Source organism: Myodes glareolus, chromosome X (assembly GCF_982192425.1).
Source record: "Myodes glareolus chromosome X, mMyoGla1.1, whole genome shotgun sequence".
Classification (NCBI taxonomy): Eukaryota; Metazoa; Chordata; class Mammalia; order Rodentia; family Cricetidae; genus Myodes; species Myodes glareolus.
Genome location: NC_142053.1, coordinates 107006594 through 107026241, shown reverse-complemented (window position 1 = coordinate 107026241; position 19648 = coordinate 107006594). Strand labels below are relative to the sequence as shown.

The following is a 19648-nucleotide window of genomic DNA, read 5'->3' as shown; positions in this document are numbered from 1 at the left end:
TCCAATCATAGCCTGCCTCCACAGGCACTTTCAAAATGGATCATTCTCAAATGTACATTTCCACAAAGCAAAAAAATTAGTTATACATTATTTTAATTATTTTCATGTATTTTTCAACTAAAGAGTTCTATGCTGAAAAAGCATAAACTGAAGTTTAGGCTGTAGGTACGATTCTTTGTTCTTAAAAGATCCCTACTCTGGTTCCTTCACAACACCATCCAAATGATTGAGGAGATTAGCTTTAACTCCTAAGCACCTTGATGGTTGTCATGAACTTTAGCAATAAAACATGAAAAGTTCTGTCGAGTGCGGCCTTCAGGCGAGAAGTCAGGCAGCGGATGCAGGAGGATCAAACGTTTGAGGCCAGACTAGGCTACACAGGAAGACCCTGTCTTAAAACAAAACAAAATGGATGTGTGTGTGTGTGTGTGTGTGTGTGTGTGTGTGTGTGTGTGTGTGTGTACACATGTATGTGTATTTCCCCAGCATAGTATCAGCTTGCTATTTGGTGAATGAAAAAACAAAAACAAAAACAAAAACAAAAACCAAAGCAAAATGACAGCATGAGGCATAGAAACCCTTTGTACAAACATTCTTTTGTCCTCAAAAGCAGTCCCACTTCTGAAATGGTTGGTTTTCTCACTCACTACAAGTGTCTTGACCTGTAAGTTGAGTGTGAAAGTCACAAAAGTTTCTACTCTATACTTACTTTACTGATCACATTTTCATAAGAAAAATCAATGTCATGGACTGAAGCTTTGAACAGAGGATGCTGCTAAACTAAATGATGAAAGGCTAGAAAGGGAGCCTGGAAAAAGCCTAGAGAATCACCAAAACAAATATCAACTCCTGGTTACCTGTTGTCCCTGAATGCCTACAGGTAGGACTGAGAATTTTGATTATTCAAAAACTAGCTCCCACAAGGTTAAAGGAGGCACTTGTTACAATAATTATCATTCATTGACATATATAGTAGTTACTATTGAAAGAAAGTCTGTGGTCTCTGTAATATGTAAAGGCCCAGGACTTAACAGTAGAAAAAATTCTCTGATAGAGAATGCTTTTCATATAAAATTACTGAAGGACAAAGTGACACTCTCAAATAATGATGAGATTCTTTTTAGCCCATGTTCAGTTCAAGTGCACAACCTGGCAGTTAGTTCCAGCTGTACACCTGAATCTGGAGTGTATTTCACAGCTAGAGTATGTGCATAAGACGTGTACAGGCATGAGTTCAATCTCCAACACTAGAAAAAAATTCCCTTGAAAGCTATTCATCTCAGCATTAGGACCCACAATGCAGGAAAACATAAAGCAGGGTCATCCCATGTATGTTTCCACTTTATGCACTCTTGAAAGAGCCACAAGTTTCTAACACAAAGGAAAATTCAAGGACCATACATGTTAAACTACTGTCAAGAAAGCCACCAAATATTTCTTGTAGGCCTTATTTGAATAATATGTTCTGTATTAATCTTCTGATGAAAGGCTTTACCATATATAGTTGTTAATGTCATAAACTGAAACTCTTGTAGGCTTATGAAGTCTATAGAAAAGAGGAAGGTCATCTTCAAACAAAACTCTAAAGCTAGGAAAGTCTCTAGCCACCAATGGCCACTGCCTCTGGTACTAAGCCTTCCTGTTGTTCCCGAATGAAAAACAGAGCAAAGCCTGCAACCAACTCTCACAGAGAAAAGGGAAACTTGACTATATTAATGTAATTTTCCAAGTTCCTGGGAATGGGTGTCGATAAAGCATCCATAGTTGTATAGATATGTTTCATAGTGAAGGCTACAATCCCACACCTGCTCCTCTAGCGGACCTGAATGTGGTGGCTGCACTGCAGCTTTCAACAGTTGCAGCATTAAAATTTGACCATTGTTAAAACTCGTAGTGGAGTCAGCAGCCTGTTGTGACACTAGGAAGTACTAGGAACAGAGGCCACATCAAGGAAACGAGACCCAACTTCATGAGCAGCATGTGCAATTTAGCCCAACACTGAGCACTCCAGAGGCCTCCAGAGAATAAAAATGGACTTCAAGGCCTGGACCTGGGCTCTGGCCACAGCTCTACCCAAGTAGCCATGAGACAGTGAAACACAATAAAGATTAGTGACTAGTAAGATGGCTCAGAGTGTAATTGCACTCACCATACAAACCTGATGACCTGAATTTGGATCACAAAGCCTACACAAAAAAGCCAAATGTAGTAGTGCAAAGTGGAGACAGTAAAACTCACTGGAAGTTTATGGGTCAGATGGCTTTGATATGCGACACCTCAGAAATAAGAAACTGTGTCTCAACAATGTAGAAGGCAAGAATCAACTCTCAGAAGTTATTCTCTGACCTCCACAATATGTGCTATGCTACCTGTATACCCATATTCACACATCACATCACCTCTCTCTCTCTCTCTCTCTCTCTCTCTCACACACACACACACACACACACACACACACACAGAGAGAGAGAGAGAGAGAGAGAGAGAGAGAGAGAGAGAGATAATGAATATAATATACGAGAGTAGCTTGTTAGGCCCTGTTTCAGGGATACCCTGGAACAGAAATCCTCCAAAAGGAACCCATGTAGGGGCTCTGGGTCATATCTCATCTCCATAGTTTTCCTATTCTGTTGTTTTCCCAGAAGGAAATGGACAGCATCTGCTGTAAAAGGTGTGAAAGGATCTGGAGAGAAGGCTCAGCAGCTAAGAGCACTTGCTGGTCTTGAAGAGAACCTGGATTCAATTTCCAGTATGATCATATGGCAATTTACAATTGTCTGGAACTTCAGTTCCAGGAGGTCCAATGCCCTCTTCCATATTTCTTGGGAGCTGGACACACAAGTGGTACACATACATGCAAGTATGTAAAACTCTCATACTCATAACATAAAATAAATATTTTTAAAAAATGAAAGTCATTGGATTACAGACTCAAAAACTAAGCCTCTGAAAAATCATTATCAAAATAATTGCACATTATTACAAAATACATTGCTACATAAACTATGTTATTCAATTGTATATAAGTATTATGGACAGGTGGTGGTGGCACATGCCGTTAATTCCAGCACTGAGGAGGCAGAGGCAGCCAGGTCATTGTGAGTTCTGGGATAGCCTGATCTACAAAGGGAATTCCAGGACAGCCAGGGCTACACAGAGAAACCCTGTCTCGATAAAACAAAAAAGTATTCTAATAGAAATAGCATCTACAAATAATTCAGCATATCAAGTACCTAGTAGTAGATGGCAGACTCGTGCTACATGCTTTACACTGGGAATATCATTTAAGCTCTAAACAGATTTTTAAGATAATCATAATCCTCTTATAATGAAGAAGTTGAAGTTTGGAGCAATTAACTAAGTTAAATATCTAGATGACAAGTTAATATGTGGCAGGGCAGGGATTCAATATTCATTCATATACTAAGCTTGCACAGGGACAAAGTGTAAAGTGATGTCCCTATCTGTGCAGTGTGCCATACATCACTCATTCAGAGAGGCCAAGGTGCGACCAGACAGATATTTACAAGAAGTAATATTTCACAGAAGTAAAAATTATTTACTTTTACAATCACAACCAACAATTATCTAACAAAAACTTCAAAAGGACAGAGATCTTTTTTTTTCACTTCTGGAAATTTTACTTATCTAAGACTTCCTTTTCTTTTAAAAATTCTTTGTTGGGGATGGATCAAATCTGAATCCCACCATTGTGAAAACTAAGGCAGAATGATCACTTTAAGTTATAGGCTGGATTACATAGTGAGTTTCAGGTCATAGAGTGAGCACTAGTTTCCCCCAAATAAACGTGTATAGCAACTCTGGTCAAATTCAGATGACCACTCAATTATTTTGTCTTTTATAAAGCATCAGTATGCTCTACTTCATAAAAAAGTCATAATATCTGCCAAAGAACTGCCTTTTTTAGTTTTATTATTAAAAGTATAAATCTGTGTTTATGTCCTATATTTCTGATAATAGAAAAGTGATCACTTCTCAGGAAAAATAAAATGTACAAACAAAATCATAAGCTTTTATGCAGTGTAAAAAATACTTTTTTTACAGTACAAAGACTCAAAAATCTTTTGTTTTCCATACTCTGTTTTACACATAGCTCAGGACAGTTGAGTAGCTTGCTGAAGGTTAGAGCCTGTAAGAAATATGGTGAGAAGGCCTGATAAAGCTCCTCCTATCAGTACTCATCCTTTTCTTTTCTTTTTTTTTTAAAATATTTATTTATTATGTATACAATATTCTGTCTGTGTGTATGTCTGCAGGCCAGAAGAGGGCGCCAAACCTCATTACAGATGGTTGTGAGCCACCATGTGGTTGCTGGGAATTGAACTCAGGACCTTTGGAAGAGCAGGCAATGCTCTTAACCACTGAGCCATCTCTCCAGCCCCCATCATCCTTTTCATTATTAGGTTAACAATACACTCACAGTCAAGGGCTCCAAATGCCTACTTGTCAAACCTGAAGACTACTCATACACTCAGCCTTTAGAGTTTTTTTTTTCCAAGAAATAAACTGAGGGGAAAGGGGGAAAAATACTAGCTCAGATAGGGAACCTCATACAAATAAAAGAGACATTTAGAGATGTTTATTATTAACCTCATATCATATTGCCCTAAGGTTTCCATTTTTGGTGATCAGTTAAAGAAGCTAGTAGAATTTACTAGCAGAAGAAGGATAAAACCTAACACCTTAAACCTTCATCTCTGAGAAAAGAGGTGCCAGTTCTCGAGAGCTATTCCATGTTAACATCACAGATTACAACAAAAAAGAGTAAATATTTTTGTTACAACCACTATATTTTAAACTAGCAGTTCTAGAAAGGGCTTTGAATGTGCATCAGGAAGCTTTTGGCAGTTTGCTGTTAATAGCAGGTCCTGTGTGAAAAGCTGGGTCTGTCCCACCACTGGAAACAATGTTCATTTTTGTTTCTATCCCATTTCTGTATGTTTTACTGCTGAGTGCTGCAAGAAGGGTATTGCACAGTCTGTACCATAAACTTGTGTTAAGGGGGTACTGTTAATGGAACCCTACTCTAGTTGTACACAATTTCATTATTGTTTTGGACCTCTAAATCCTCAGACAGAAAGTGTTAACTCTCTTATCTAGTAATGCCTCTGCATGACATCAAATACTTAGAAGTGTGTAGTCATTCTCATTTAAGCAAATAGATGTAACTCTATCCATCCTCAACTGGAAGTTCCTTACTGAACTGTAAGGCTGAGAGGCTCACAGAGTGGTAGGAAAGGACCTAGTAGAAACTGGTTATTGGACCACTTAGTGGACACTCCTTTTGGTAATGTGAATAGCAGACATAAGTAAGAGAACTTCTTAGACCCAGGGCTCAAATGAAATATAATCCAAAATGTAAAGGAGAAGTAAATACTTGAGCAGTTAATAAGAAGGTAACCAAGCAATTAACAGATCTCCCTAAGATCCTGGCAGCCCAAAACTTTTGGACTGAGTATGACCTTCCCTCAAGGCTCAGAGGGTCCCAGTATTTATGGGTGAAGTAAATGACATGACAGCTAGCAGAGACCATGGTATCAGTCACTCCCACAGCACTCAGACTAGGATCCATTCATTATGTTGAGTTATCACTGTTCAAGAAATTGTCTGAGTCCTCCTGATGGGGTAGAAACTCAGGCAAAGTGTCACTTGAATCATTAAGGTAGCCAGCAAGATAAAAATCATGAATCTATGGTTTTAAACAAAATGAAGCTACTTTAGAGTCCACATGTAACTGAGAGTTTGCCTCTTTTAATAGGATGGTTCATCAAGGATACAAGCAAGATGTCACTTGCCCCAGAAACCCACAGAAAAGAAGGATGAATTTAGGTAGTAAGCACCAGTAATAAAAGCAAGTGTCCCAGGTAGGCTGAGAGCTAGCAGGGTGGTCAAGGGGACTGGCATGGATGAATGAGATTGAAACTAGGGGCAAATGAAGTTGGTCCAGTACGCTAACTCATCAAACATCTATCTTATATTCTAGGAGAGAGAGAAGACCACATGAGAATCATAAGGTAGGGAGACATTTAAAAAGAATCTCTGTGGTTACTCACAAGAATCATGAATCACAATAGTGGTTCAGATCAGAGTGGACAGAGAAGAATCTGTGAGAAGGATTGGGTGCCAAGTGTGGAAATATCACTCCATAAACAACAAATATGGTAGTAAGGGGGTCAGGACAGCATTCTGGCCATCATACCAGTATCAGGGACATTGCAGTGTTAGGAGAAACTTAGTGTAAAGCCATGTTAAGTGGGCTTCTCAGTCCAGACAGCTCAGAATTAGCACAAGGTTCACTTCTGCTCTCCAAATGGGGCACTACCAAGGGGATTCTTTCCATACCTGTGAGTGTGCCTAGCACATTCTTATGTTTGCTCATTCCATCAATATGCTTTAGTTTTTGCACCCCTCTATTTGCCTCTGGACACTAGCAATGAGTCACATTAAGATAATTTTCAAGTTAGGTTCCAAAAACTTGAGGGCAACAGAGTCCACTAATCTTTCACTGAAATAGCTCACTTAAGACATTTTTCAAGATAAATAATGCTTCTATTTTCTGAAGACATTTACAAAGATTCTTGAGGGAAATAAATGCAAGTGAATAATACCCATAGATGTTTTCCTTCACCAATGAGAGAGGCAAAAACGCCATAGTTTGTCAACACACTCTGTTGGCAAAGTCGTGGAAAACAGAAATGTTCATTTCCAGTGGTAGGAAGACAAAATGATGCAGCTGCTGCAAGAAAATTTGGCAATGTCCAATATTTGACAAATACATTCATCCTGTGACCAACAAAACTAACTTTTAGGTACTTATCCTAAAAGATACACATGTACAAAAGGAGACAGAAAGCTTAGGGAAATATTATGCATGGCAGTAGCAAGCCACCAAAGCCAGAATTCACTGAAAATCTGGAAAATCAAGAACTGAAATTTAAATCATGGAAACCATACAGGCCACACAAATTCTTTTCCTGAGCAAATCAGTTATCAGGAAAACAAAAGGAGAAGACTCACAGATGAAAAGATTTAACAGATACACCAAACAAATGCACTGTGTGGGCCTCATTGGAATCTGGAGCCAAACAGAATGGGGAAACAAGAAACCTCTTTGCTGATGGGTGCTTAGTAAGTGGGATACTAGGACTCAGATTACATTCCAAAAGGGGTCTGTAGCTTTAGAAAAAGATTTATCAATTAAATGTGATTTGGGGATTTGTTTCAGTAAGAACTTAGGGAATGAGACAGGGCTATATATTTGCTAAGACTAGACACTGTGGTGTTAAAATAGGGTGAGGGCTATAGGAGGCTTTAATCATATTCTTCTCTCTCCTCCTATATGTCTTCTATCATTGAAAGCTTGCATCTACACACACACACACACACACACACACACACACACACACACACACACATAAATAAAACTTCATCATTAATCTGGGGAATATAGCCAAGGCCAGCTCCCTTCCACAAATATTTACAGCATATATAGATTTTTTAAAAAAAAATACAAAAGGTTCTTTCTTCCTCCCTTGGACTCAAGCATAATGATGGATTTCCTTGCTAGCCAGGAAATTCACCAAGATAAACAAGTCAAGTTTAAAATGTTATAAGCAGCCAAACTCCTGTTGAGGTGCTCTGAAGTTTCTGGGAAGCAAGAACAGCAGGCAATTTCTGGAGGAAAACCTAAGGCTGCTGCCCTAAACCGTGTTAGTAATTAAAAACAAAACAAAACCATAAGCTTCACATTTATGTACAACACCTCATTTGTTATCTGAACTTAGAGTCTTGATTTCACAGTGACAGTGGGATGACCATTTTTTCTCAAAATCTCTCCATGAACAATATAAATATGCATGATTGATTTGATTGAAAGATAAGTGCCCAATCTTTAACAGCAGAAAATTAATTAGGATGTAAAAAAAAAATCTCATAGTCAGTGGTACCCAGGGCAAGGTATCAGCTTGTTTTTCACTTGCAAAGAATTTTAAGAGTGATGTAAGTATCTATGTTTTCTCCTTTTTCTGAGGCTGTATCACAAAATACAGTAAACACATAGTGATAATGCAGCTTCCAACAAAGCAGTAACATGCTATTCAAGTAGGGCTCTCTCTGGGGAGCTCCTCTCTGAAAGGTGTTTGGAGCCTGGCCCTCTGGTAGGGCACAAAAATAAAGGTAAGCTCCTCCCTCAGGACCAAGGCTAGGTCCACAATCTCCCCATATACCTTTTGACAGGTATGTGTGGGTATCCCCCTTGAGCTCAGGCATGCAGGAAGAGCCTCCCCTTGGAAAGAGAGAAGTTTACAATGACTGCTCCCAAGCATGGAGTTTGCTAAGACAAGCAGAAACTAACTAGAATCATCATACCACTCTCTTTTAGGACCCCAATTCATATGTCATGTCAGTTGCAGGCATGAAATTAAGCTTCTTCTCCCTGTGCTCGTTCATACTACATAGCAGGAGAAACAGAGGCCACCTCCTATCCTTGAGCCACTTAGAGCTACTCCAGGTGAACTACTTCCTGGCAAGGCCAGTTCCCAGCATAATTTATGTTCCAGATTATTCTATCTTAACCGGATACTACAAACTTTATATTCAAACTGGGAAATGGTTTATCCACAATGGGCCATGAGAAGCACTGGGCACCAAGCTCAGCAATTCCCTGAAAAAGCCACAGCCTTCAGCGAAAAGCACAAGAATTGGCTCCCCTGTGAGCTTTGGAGCTGCTGTACACCCTCAGAATCTTTCTGAACCATAGTCAGAACATTTTTTAAGTAAAAAAAAATAAGTGGAGCACAGCTTCCAACATACAAAGAAAGAGCCTACTATCAAAATGTCAGATTATCCCACACAGTAGAGTAAAGTTATCAGTAGCAAAAGGCATTGAAAGCAGGAAAATCAAACTCCTATTCAACTACATAGTTCAGGCAACTTTTGATAACCTATCAAATTTATTCTTTAATCATCCCTTTTAACAGAATAGTCACAACACACAGGTAAGTAACTTCGAAAGTGTTGAGAGATCTAGAGGCTCTCAGAATGATGGGGGAGGGATGGGTAGATAAAAAGCCTGCACCAATAATACACTGGTCTGCATCAAGCAGACCAAATGAGCAGTGACAATGCAGCTTCCTACAGAGCAGCATTGGAGAAGAAGTTTGATTTGCTTAAGACAAAACTTTTAAAAAGCAGAATAAAAACAGCTGTGCTAACGACTAGTGCTAATTCAAAGAATCTCAGATTGCAGAACCAAAACCCAGGCAGACCACACAAACAGATTGCCCAGTGCTAGTAAAGAACAAAGAGGGATAATGACTTTAAAAGAGCTCAGATGGCATTAGCTGATCGGCTTATCAAAACCCACCTGCAGGGGGCATGCCTGGGTTTCTGAATAAACTGCCATCTTTTTAACATTCCTGAGAGTCAGCGTCAGAAAATGCCAAGTTCCCCCAAGCAAAATCCAACAAATATTCTGTTTTGTATCTTCCCTGGTACCCAGATAACCTCAATATAAAAGGGACACATAAAGCAACCCTGAACCAACCCCAATCCTGGCTGACTACAAACCTCAGTCTCTGGCTGAATAAGTGGTTCACAAATTTAAGTACTTGCTGGATAAGCAACAAACATGAAGACCAGAATTTCGATCACCAGAACCCATTTAATTGTCAGATAGTGTGACAGCCTGCTTATAACTCCAGTACTCATAAGATGGGGACAGGAGTTCTGGGTTCCATTGAGAATCCCTATTTTAATGAATAAGGTAGAAAGTGATGAAGAATCCTGGATGACAGCCTCAGGCCTCCACATACATGACATGCAGGTCCACACACACTCAAACAAGCACACACAAGCACACCCCAAACACATACATATGAAAAAGGGAAAATAAGTCAATCTCAATTTAATGATCAAAAATAATCTGATATGACCAGATCATAACCCTCACGCAAGGCTGAGGTAAATACAAACATCAAACACACTTATCTATTAATTCCCCATACAGATTATCATTGCCCTCATATTGTTACAGTGTTACTGAGTGTGAATCCAGGATACAAAACATGCTATGCTGCTCATCTTTTCCGACTACAATAACCATTACAGATGGACTCCCTACCATGGTTGAAGGTTAACTAGATACCAGATAATTTTACATTTTGGGCAACTAATTTGATCAGCGCTGCTAATCAACTGCCTATTTTTACCCCTCCACCATTCTTCTGTTGAAGCCCTAGGCTCTAATGTGAAGGTACTTGGATGGGGCTGGTGGTTAGAAAAGGTCATGTGTGTACCCACAAATGCCCTCAAAAGAAAAGGAAGAGAGATCAAAACTTATACAATCTATCTCAGCCATGTAAGGATACAGTTAGTGTAAAGGTGACTACAAGTCTGGAACTGGGTCATTTCTAGGAACAGACTCAGGCTTCCAGACTACATGCATAATTATGAAATAAAAGACTGTTTTTTAAGCCACCCAGTAGATGGTATTTTGTTGTAGCAAGCAGAATGGCTAAGACAATCGAGTAAAGTGGAGAAACACAGGCACAGAAAGTACGAAGCACATGCCAAGTTTAGCCAGTGGAACCAGGCTCTGAAAGGTCTCTCAGGCAATAAGCCTACACTACTTTCTTAAGAAAATTAATTCTTTCAGGCCAACACCATCACCATCTATAAACTGACTCTCGTTCACTTAATGTGCTGATTTAATACGGCTTACGATTTGTAAGAAATTTCTCCTTAAACTGTTTATAGGAATACGGTTCTAACTTCAAGGGTGAAAAGGAATTAGTCTTGCACTGTCCAGCAGTACTTTCTGTGATGGGACTCTATAGCCTATGCTGCTCAGTGTGTACCCATTAGCTCTGTGCTTCTCAACTGCAGGCATTTGACTACGTATGGACACAATACAAATTGTTACAATGGGAGTTGGATGCTACTGACGGCTAGTGGGTAGAAGTCAAGGATGCTGCACACAACTCTTTGGTATGCAGGATGGTCCACACCAAGAGACATCTAGCCCAAAATATCACTATTGTCATGGTACAGAAAATAAGTCCTACCCATGTGTGAATGTGAGAAATTCAGATGTGATTACTGAGACTGAGAAACTAGACTGTAATTTTATTATAATTAAATTTAGAATTAAAAATTTTAAGAGAAACTAATAAAATCCTGAATTTAAAGGTAAATAGTCACATGAGTCTTAAGCAGTACCTCTATTTAAAAACTATGCATAAATATAAAAAGGGTTTTGCTTTCCAACTATTTCCATTTGAAGGAATAAGGTATTCTCAAGGAAAAGAAAAATTCTGATGTTTGAGATCAGAAAATAATGAGCATAAATAAAAGCATAAAAGTTAAAGTATTGAGACTTTTGAACATAACACGTCCAGGTATGAAATGTGTCAGAAAAAAGGAAATCACAAGAAAATGCTCCCATGTACACATGCAAGTAACTCACTCTTGTAGGGTCTCCACACCCTTTTCTTTGTACTGCAGCTCCTGCTTCATCTGGGTCAGCTCTCGTTTTAATCTGGAAAGCTGAAAACAATTTTTTTTAAAAAAATCCAAGCAGCAATAAATTATTTGTCCAATAGTCATCCAAGTTATTCCTTAGCTTTCAACTGCATGAATCATCCACTCTCCACTACTCTACGAAAACTGCCTTGCTTAGATGAAAAAGTGTCGTTTGGATATAGCATGGTGTTGTTTTTATGAACTCACAGCAACTCTGGCTACCTGCAACAAGACTTGCACAAAATCAAGCCAGCCACAATTCCATCATAGATGGGGAAGAGGGTCCCTTACTGAGAAATTAATAGCTGATGGGGAAGGAAAAAATCATCTTCTTGTCAGAATGTGGTCACTGGTAGAATTCCCATGCTGAAGTAGATACTAGCATACCCACATACATGTGGGCAAACACTAATTGGACTTAGATTATCAAAGAAAGAAAGAAAAAACACAAAGTTGGAAAAGGGATGTGTCGAGAGGATAGGGGAAGAGTTGGAGGGGGGAAATGGGTGGTGGATATGATTATATTTCATTATCTAAATGTATGAAATTTTCCAACAAATAATTTTTAAACTCCTAACCCTGACAGGTCCTATGCAAGTGGGGAACAGTTGTTGTTTTTTGAGGGTAACAATGTACATATCACAAAATGTAAAATTTGGTCATTTTCACTTGTACTTACTTCTCATAGATGTTACACTTGCAGCCTCTGACTACCTTAACCTCAATTTCCTGATATGATTCCTTAAATAGATTCTGGAACCTAATCTATGTCGCCATCAAACCACAGGGTAATGGGCCTACAAACCTGCAAGTTTAAAAAGATCTATAGGTTTTTTTTTTTCTGAGTTTAAAACTTGAGAACTGAAACACACATATCCTATTTTATGGAATGGCACACCAGTAAAAGAGGAGGCCTCATTACCAAGGTATTTCCTGAGCTTTGTCACAAAACTATACACGGATCCTTTCTCAGACAAGCAGGTGGATAAGGGCCTAAAGGGATGAGACAAGGTGTCACTTAATGAATGTAGGTGTCATCAGGGAAGGATCAGAATGCTTTTGATGAAGCATAGATGGCTATAGAAACTGGCTCTTTGTGGGCTAGCAACTCAAGGAGAACAACAGATACCAAGGGTCATAAGCAATATCCTACTGGTAGCCCTGTGACACTGGGTCCTGACACCATTCCATCTTCCCAAATGGTTGGATAGTCTATCCTATAAAACATGCAATGGATACTGGCTACTTTTTGTCTGATGAGCAATAGCTTCAAAACAAAATATTCTTTCTGCTATTGCAAACAAGTGCAAAATAAAGCAAAATGCAACAATAATTTGGGAAATAAAAATCTTACCAATATCTTGGTATCAGACATACCAATGACCACACAATGAATCACGATAAGTATTATTACATAAAAATACATACAGTGCTTTCATTTGTGAAAACCCTGGTTTTGCTTACCCTGTCCCGGCGACTTGCTATTTCTGCTTTAATCTGGTGTGGATCATACTTTGTATTAGTTGAATATCCAGAGAAGGCTAAGGAAAAAGAAAATGTTTTATTTTATAACAGAGTCTTTAAAATAAATGAACAAAAGAAACTTCTGATTAACCATGCTAATAACTGATTCTCAGTCTGGGATTTACACATGGATTCTGGCTCCAAAATTAACATTTCACAACCTCAAATCTTCTTGAGGTTTGATTTTTGCACTCAAATTTAATACATGTTCACATAAGAAAATGTAAGCTACAGGTAAATAAGCTGTTTACTTCTGTTACAAATCTATGCAGGGTAAAACCCACATAGACACAAGAGAGAAAAGAATATGGTATGAAAAATTGTTTAGTTACTTTCTTTCCCATATAAACACACAGAAGTGACTAAATGATGGAATCATAAAGTTAACTACTGTTATTCACCATGGTTTCATGTAAAAGGATTTTATCTTTATTGTCTCTACATCTATATTCTCCAGATGGGTAACTGTTGCCATGAGAAAGAAAAAAAGAACACTAAGAACATATAAAATTAAAAGGCAGATAGTTTTTCAGTTCTGCCAAAATCTAGTTACTGTGTCCGTCTAACCAGACTGAATGCAGTGTGATTATTTGTTCCTTAGAAACTGAAGTAATATTTTCACATTTTGATTCTCAGTCTGTTTGGATGTCTGGCTAAAATAAGAAACCTATAGTTTATTAAACAATGTCATATATGTGACTTAATGCTTTTTAAATACTTGGGGTGAATAAACCCCACAGATCTGTTTCTGCCAATTCCTGTCCACACAAAGCTACAAACCCTTTCTGGCATTCAAGTGGCTCAGATAGCCAGTATCTGTCCCTGCCCACCTCACCTTCTACACTGTTTTTTTTCCTTTTATTGCTATGATTTTTGTTTACATAGTTGAAGGCTTGGTGGTTTGTATTATGGCAACTTGATTTCACTTCTCTTCCATAGTTTCATGATCTTCATTTGTGAACCAACCTACTCAAGTATTATCAGCTTCCTGGTGTTTGTTGCCCCATTCTTTCACTCCTGTGATTTCAGTACCTATGATTGACACTCTCATGGTTTAACTTAGATGCTCACAACTAGAATTTAATTCAAGATCCTTTCCTCACTTTATATTGGAAAGGACAGCTTAAAACCATCAAGTAGCTTACACAGCAAGATTATTTAAAACTTCAATTAGAACCACATCCAAAGTTAATTTGAGCAGTTCAGAGCTCCTGTTTTAAAAACAGCTCTATGGAAAATCTACTATTTAAGCCTCATTTAGTCAGAACTTCAAACAATCGAATCTACTGAAAATAAACATCTGGAAGAGTGCAATGTCTGTCAGTTTTATCTCAAATTGTCGTATACTTAGAATTGTGGTCTTTCAAGGACATGGATGAAAACATTTTTATAACGCAATTCTTAGCTGGTCATGGTAGCTCACACCTGTAGTCCAGGACTTGGGAATCTGAGGCAAAGGGACTGCTTTAAACTGAAGGCCAGCATGGGCTACAGAGTGAGACCCTGTCACAAACAAGAACAAAATCCAAAATTCTTAGGCAAGGGATACAGATCATTCATAGACAATTTCATAGCATGAAAACAGTCTGGCATTTAACTTACAGCAGTCCCCCACCCCACCTACCCACACACCAGAATTTTATCTTCGATAAAAATGCTTATTTCCAAATTCTATAGAACTATCAATGTTACCTGATTCGTGAGTTTCATTTAAGATCAACAATGAATGTTATGGCTCAAGCAATGTTGTTTTTAAAAAATTTTAAATTGTATGGGTATGGGTATTTTGCCTGCATGTACGTCTATGTACTACGGACTGCCTGGTGCCCATGGAGCCAAGAGGACATTGGATCGCAGGAACTGGAGTTATAGATGATTGTGAGCCACTATGTGGGTGCTGGAAATCAAACCTGGGTCCCGCAAGACATTGGTGAGCCATCTCCCCAGTGCCTCAAACAATGTTTTTAACAGGCAAAAATAATTTATAAAAAAATCTCCACATCAGGGCTAGGGAAATGGCTTAATTGGCAAAGTACTTGTTACCCAAACATCAAGACCTAAGATTAAATCCCCAGAACTCATGTAAAGTCAGGTGTAGTACTGTACATCTGTAATCCCGGTGTCCCTACAACAAGATGAGAGGTGGAGGCAGGGGAATCTGCAGAGGCTTTTAGGTCAACTAATCTGGCAACACAGGTGTGCAACAAGATATTGTGCTTCAAGGTGGAATGTAAAGACCAACAGGTAAGGTTGCCTTCTGACCTTCACACACATTGTGTATGCCCACTTTTGCACACACACACACACACACACACACACACACACACACACTCCATCCATCAGGCTTAAAGGTCTCTGGCTAAATGTAAAACATGCATGAGACTAGAGTTGCTATCATCTCCCTTATATTCAAGTTAAACTTGTCAACTTAAATCAGGAGGATAATGGCATCTGGGATCTTTCTCACTGAGTCTAGAAACTAACCCTACCACCAAAATTCAACAGCCTTAAACTCAGTAAGTTTCAGGTCAGGGTTATACAGAAAAACCCTGTCTTGAAAACAAACCCAAACAACAAAAATCCCATGTTAAAAACTAGTAACAGCAGAGCCTGGGAGAAAGTTCAGGGTATAAAGTACCTGCCACAGAAGCATAAGAACCTGAATTCAATCTTCAGAACCTGCATAAAAAGCTAGGTATGGTGGTATGCGTTTGTAATCCCAGTGCTAAGAAGACAGAGATAGCTGAATCCCTGGGGCTTGCTGGCCAGACAGCCTAGCCTAATCAGTGGGAGACTCTGTCTCCAAAAAGTAAATAATAGTTGTTAGAAAGCCTCTAAGGAACAATACCTGAGGTCTTGTCTCCACAGACATGTACACTCATATGCACACATGTGTACCCATACATACATACACGTAGGTGCACAGTTGAAAACACACACACACACTATGTAACATAGACCAAAAAACTGTTCCTGCCTCTGAAATTTTATAGAAAAAATTAGCAGGGACTTGAAAAACACATGAGAGCTGAGATGGCCACTACTGTACATCTACACAGGAACCCCTCCACACCTGCACCTCTTGCTTCTCCCTAACAAAACCATAACACTGATTAGTAGCCATACTTGGCATACTTAAGATATAGATGGAGTGCCTTATGAAACAAGACTACCACTACAGAGGCTCTAAATTCACCAATGAAAATCCCCAACCCAATGTTGGGATGATTCCACTGTTCAAGAATTGCTTAGTGTCCAGGCTGCACTGAAACCATTTCTGTTCCTGTCTAAAATTAAGAATCCCAAGTCTGAGATAAAGGAAAAGGCTGTGAATATATTTAATCTCCAGATGCTAAGAATAGTTGTGAGCACTGCAAAACTTTTAATAGTATAATTCAAATTATAAATAAAATACTGAGTTCCAGTAAGTCTATCAGAACCACTCTCAGAGTCCAAGGAATAGCTTGGACTCCTGACCCCTTCTCACAGAACACATGTCACTTTTACAACATGATAATTGCTTACCTATTTCCAGTCCTGAGGTTTATAATAAAGACCATACTACCACCCCAAGTACCTCTTCTCTTTTGACAGTTCAATGTAGAAAGACATTAAACTCAAGGAAATCTTTTCAGGAATATAATGTTGCGTTGGATGATAAAATAATAATGTTATAATTTTAGCTGGACCACAACAATACAAAGTATAGCTTAGCCTTGAACTTCCCACGGGGCAGGGAACCATGACTGCTCTTAGGACTAGAGAGGGAGGGAGTGGTGGGGAGGGGGAGGGAAAAGGGAGGCGGGGAGGAGGTGGAAATTTTTAATAAATAAATAAGAAAATAAAACTAAAAAAAAACAAGTATAGTTTATTATCATAGAGTGCCTTTCACATGCATTTTGCCTATTTTCACAAAATATTTGTCAAGCAGGAAAAGCAATAGTATTTTTCCTCTTATATACAGGAAAATCCTGGGTTTGTGGTGACTTGACCTGCACTATGCCATCATTCACAGGAGGAATCACAACTAGGACTTGAGTTCCTGGCAAGTAACTCTCAGCAAACATGCTTGCCCTTCTGTAGCCTTCAAAATTGAGGCTTGCTGACTAACATGTGAGAAAAATGCTGTGTGATCTATTTTTTTTCTCTGGCCTGCCCCAACCTGCCTGTGGGAAGGGAAACAAAAGGATGACAGGATTGCCTAAAGCCCTCATCCAAAGCCAGACAAGCAGATGAGAAAACCTTTAGCCGAGTGCCGATGGAAGATAGTCTGAGTGGGATAGGCTTGGAGCCTCAGAAAGAATGTTGGCAGCACTGATGGCTGATAAGGTCAAGCTTTGCCACCACCTGACCAAAGAATCCAGGATGAGTCAGCATGTTCTCACCGGAGATAAGGCTGCCTCTTTCCCAGGCACCCAGAGACACTTGGGGCAGCTCAGCTCATTCTTGGAATCATGATAATAAAGTTACATTCCTGCTGCTAGATGGGACAAGTCACAGGCAATCTAGGCCACCAGACCTCATCTCAAGAATTACCTGAGAGACTCTAAAGGAACAAACAATAAAAATGTCCAATTCCATCCGCAGCTAATTAACAGGCAGTAGCAGTTGATAAAGGCCCTCCAGGGAACTTGTCCCCATGGTTGATAAGTGGTATAGACTGAGGTTGAGAAACTTTTCCCATAAAGAGACAAATATTAATTATATTTGTATGGTTCTCTGGGCCATACAGCCTGTCTCAAACACTTGATTCGCTGTTGTAACTGCCATAGACAATAAGTGAGTAAATGGTCATGGCTGGGGTTCCAAGAAAATGTTTTTGCAAACACCTTCATGGACATAATTCAGCCTGCAGGCCTAACATAGTTTGCAGACCTGTGGCTTAGACTACAGTTCTACCACAGACAAGAATTTTTTCCAAAGGCTCCTGCAAATGGTCACATAGTTCATATAAATTCATGCAGAGGCTAGAGTTTCACAAGAATGAGGGAGTAACTACAGAAAAAAAATTGCTGAGATAAAGAATGCATTAATCAGTAAAAGGAAGGCAAACAGAAGAACATGTTGCGATGAAAAATGTAGAAGAGAATTCTGCAAAATGGAGCTGTAGGAAAAAGTAGGGGTGTGTCCAGTGTAGAACTGTTTCTTCTCGAGTGGTCTACAAAGCATAAAATAGAACTGTACAACAGGCAGTGAGCTCAGGTGCTCATAAACATGAAGGAGGGTTGTGATCTCTGTTCCTGGAGACATGTTTCCCCTAATACAGCAGAGAATCTGAATTTGTTTTAGTCAGGAACAAGGTTCGGATACTATTAGATAACAGATGGCCCAGCATTGACACAAAATTTTCCTTCAGTGAATGGAGTTTCATTGTAGTGATTCTATAACTCAGGGATAAATGTGTGAAAGGTATGGGCAAAATGCACTTCCAGCCCTCCAATCCTCTTGATATCCTTCTGTTCCAACATTAGAAATGGCTGTTCTAGTTTGTTTCTAAGTGTATCACTGTTCCTTCATTGTTCTGACAATCAGCCATTAAGGATAAATTGTGTCCCCAGAATTTAGTTCATACCAACAGCAGGCACTAAATGTCTGTGCAAAAAATGAATGGATGATTTATTGATCCAATGTGGTCCACAAGAAAGTCAAGAAATAGAAAGTATTCTCACTTGTAGTTACCCCATGTATTCTAGACATCCCATAATTTCTAGACACCTTATTAATTTATAGTCAGTCATTATTTTCAGATAACTTGGAAATGGAGGAGGGCTGAGTGTCTTTCAAAATTGCAATCAGCACTTCTGATATACCTTTTCCTTGTCTAAGAAAGAGTACAGAGAACTGAATGTCACAAACACATCTGGGTTCCAATCTAAGCTCAATCATCTCCTAGGTACATTACCTTAAAGAAATAATTTAGTCCAAATGATATTGTTTCTCATTCTCTCTCCCCCTTCTCCTCTGTGTGTGTGTGTGTGGAGGAGTATGTGCTTCTATAACTCTGTTTGTTCATATCTGTGCCAGAGCACAAGTGTAGTGGAGATCAAAGGTAGCCTCAGATTTTGTTTCTTAGGTACCACATTTTTTTTTTTTTTTGAGACAAGTTCTCTCACTGACTTGGAACTGCCAAGTAGGATAGTCCGACTGATCAGTAGTCCTTGGGGAATCCACCAGTCTCTACCTTCCTCAGTGCTAGGATTACAAGTATGTGGTATGATACCCAGCTTTTTTGCATGGATTCTGGAGATTGAACTCAGGTCCTCATGGCTACAAGGCAAGCACTTTAATGACTAGAACTATCTCCCCGGCTTTATATTCAATCTTTTTTGAGAAAACAAAGAGGATCACAGCATATGATTATCGATGGCAATCATACTAACATACAAGAAATATTAGCTTATTGAATACTGTTTTCCTTTCAATTTCAAGTTATTATCAATGAAGGAAGTAATTAATAGAAAGCAAATCTAGATAGAAAGCACTCAGTTCCCAGTACCACAGCAAAGAACTAGCTAGCTACCTCCTTGCTTCAATTGACTAGCTGGCATACAGAGACATCCCTGTGGCTGACTGGAGCCAGGTG

The 19648-nt window shown here is 39.1% G+C and overlaps 1 protein-coding gene across 4 annotated transcripts in view; it reads right to left on the bottom strand.

The window, feature by feature from the left end:
- Wwc3 (WWC family member 3) overlaps window positions 1-19648 on the bottom strand; it is a 107391-nt gene that overhangs the window by 39829 nt on the left and 47914 nt on the right. For 3 of the 4 annotated variants that reach the window (XM_085684545.2, XM_085684547.2, XM_085684546.2), the window contains exons 4-6: window positions 14491-14568; window positions 13006-13082; window positions 11486-11565 (exon numbers count right to left, since the gene is read on the bottom strand). In XM_085684545.2, the coding sequence (XP_085540671.1) occupies window positions 11486-11565; window positions 13006-13082; window positions 14491-14568 (235 nt within the window). The remainder of the gene's footprint in view (window positions 1-11485; window positions 11566-13005; window positions 13083-14490; window positions 14569-19648) is intronic. The other variant, XM_048446267.3, reaches the window with a different exon arrangement.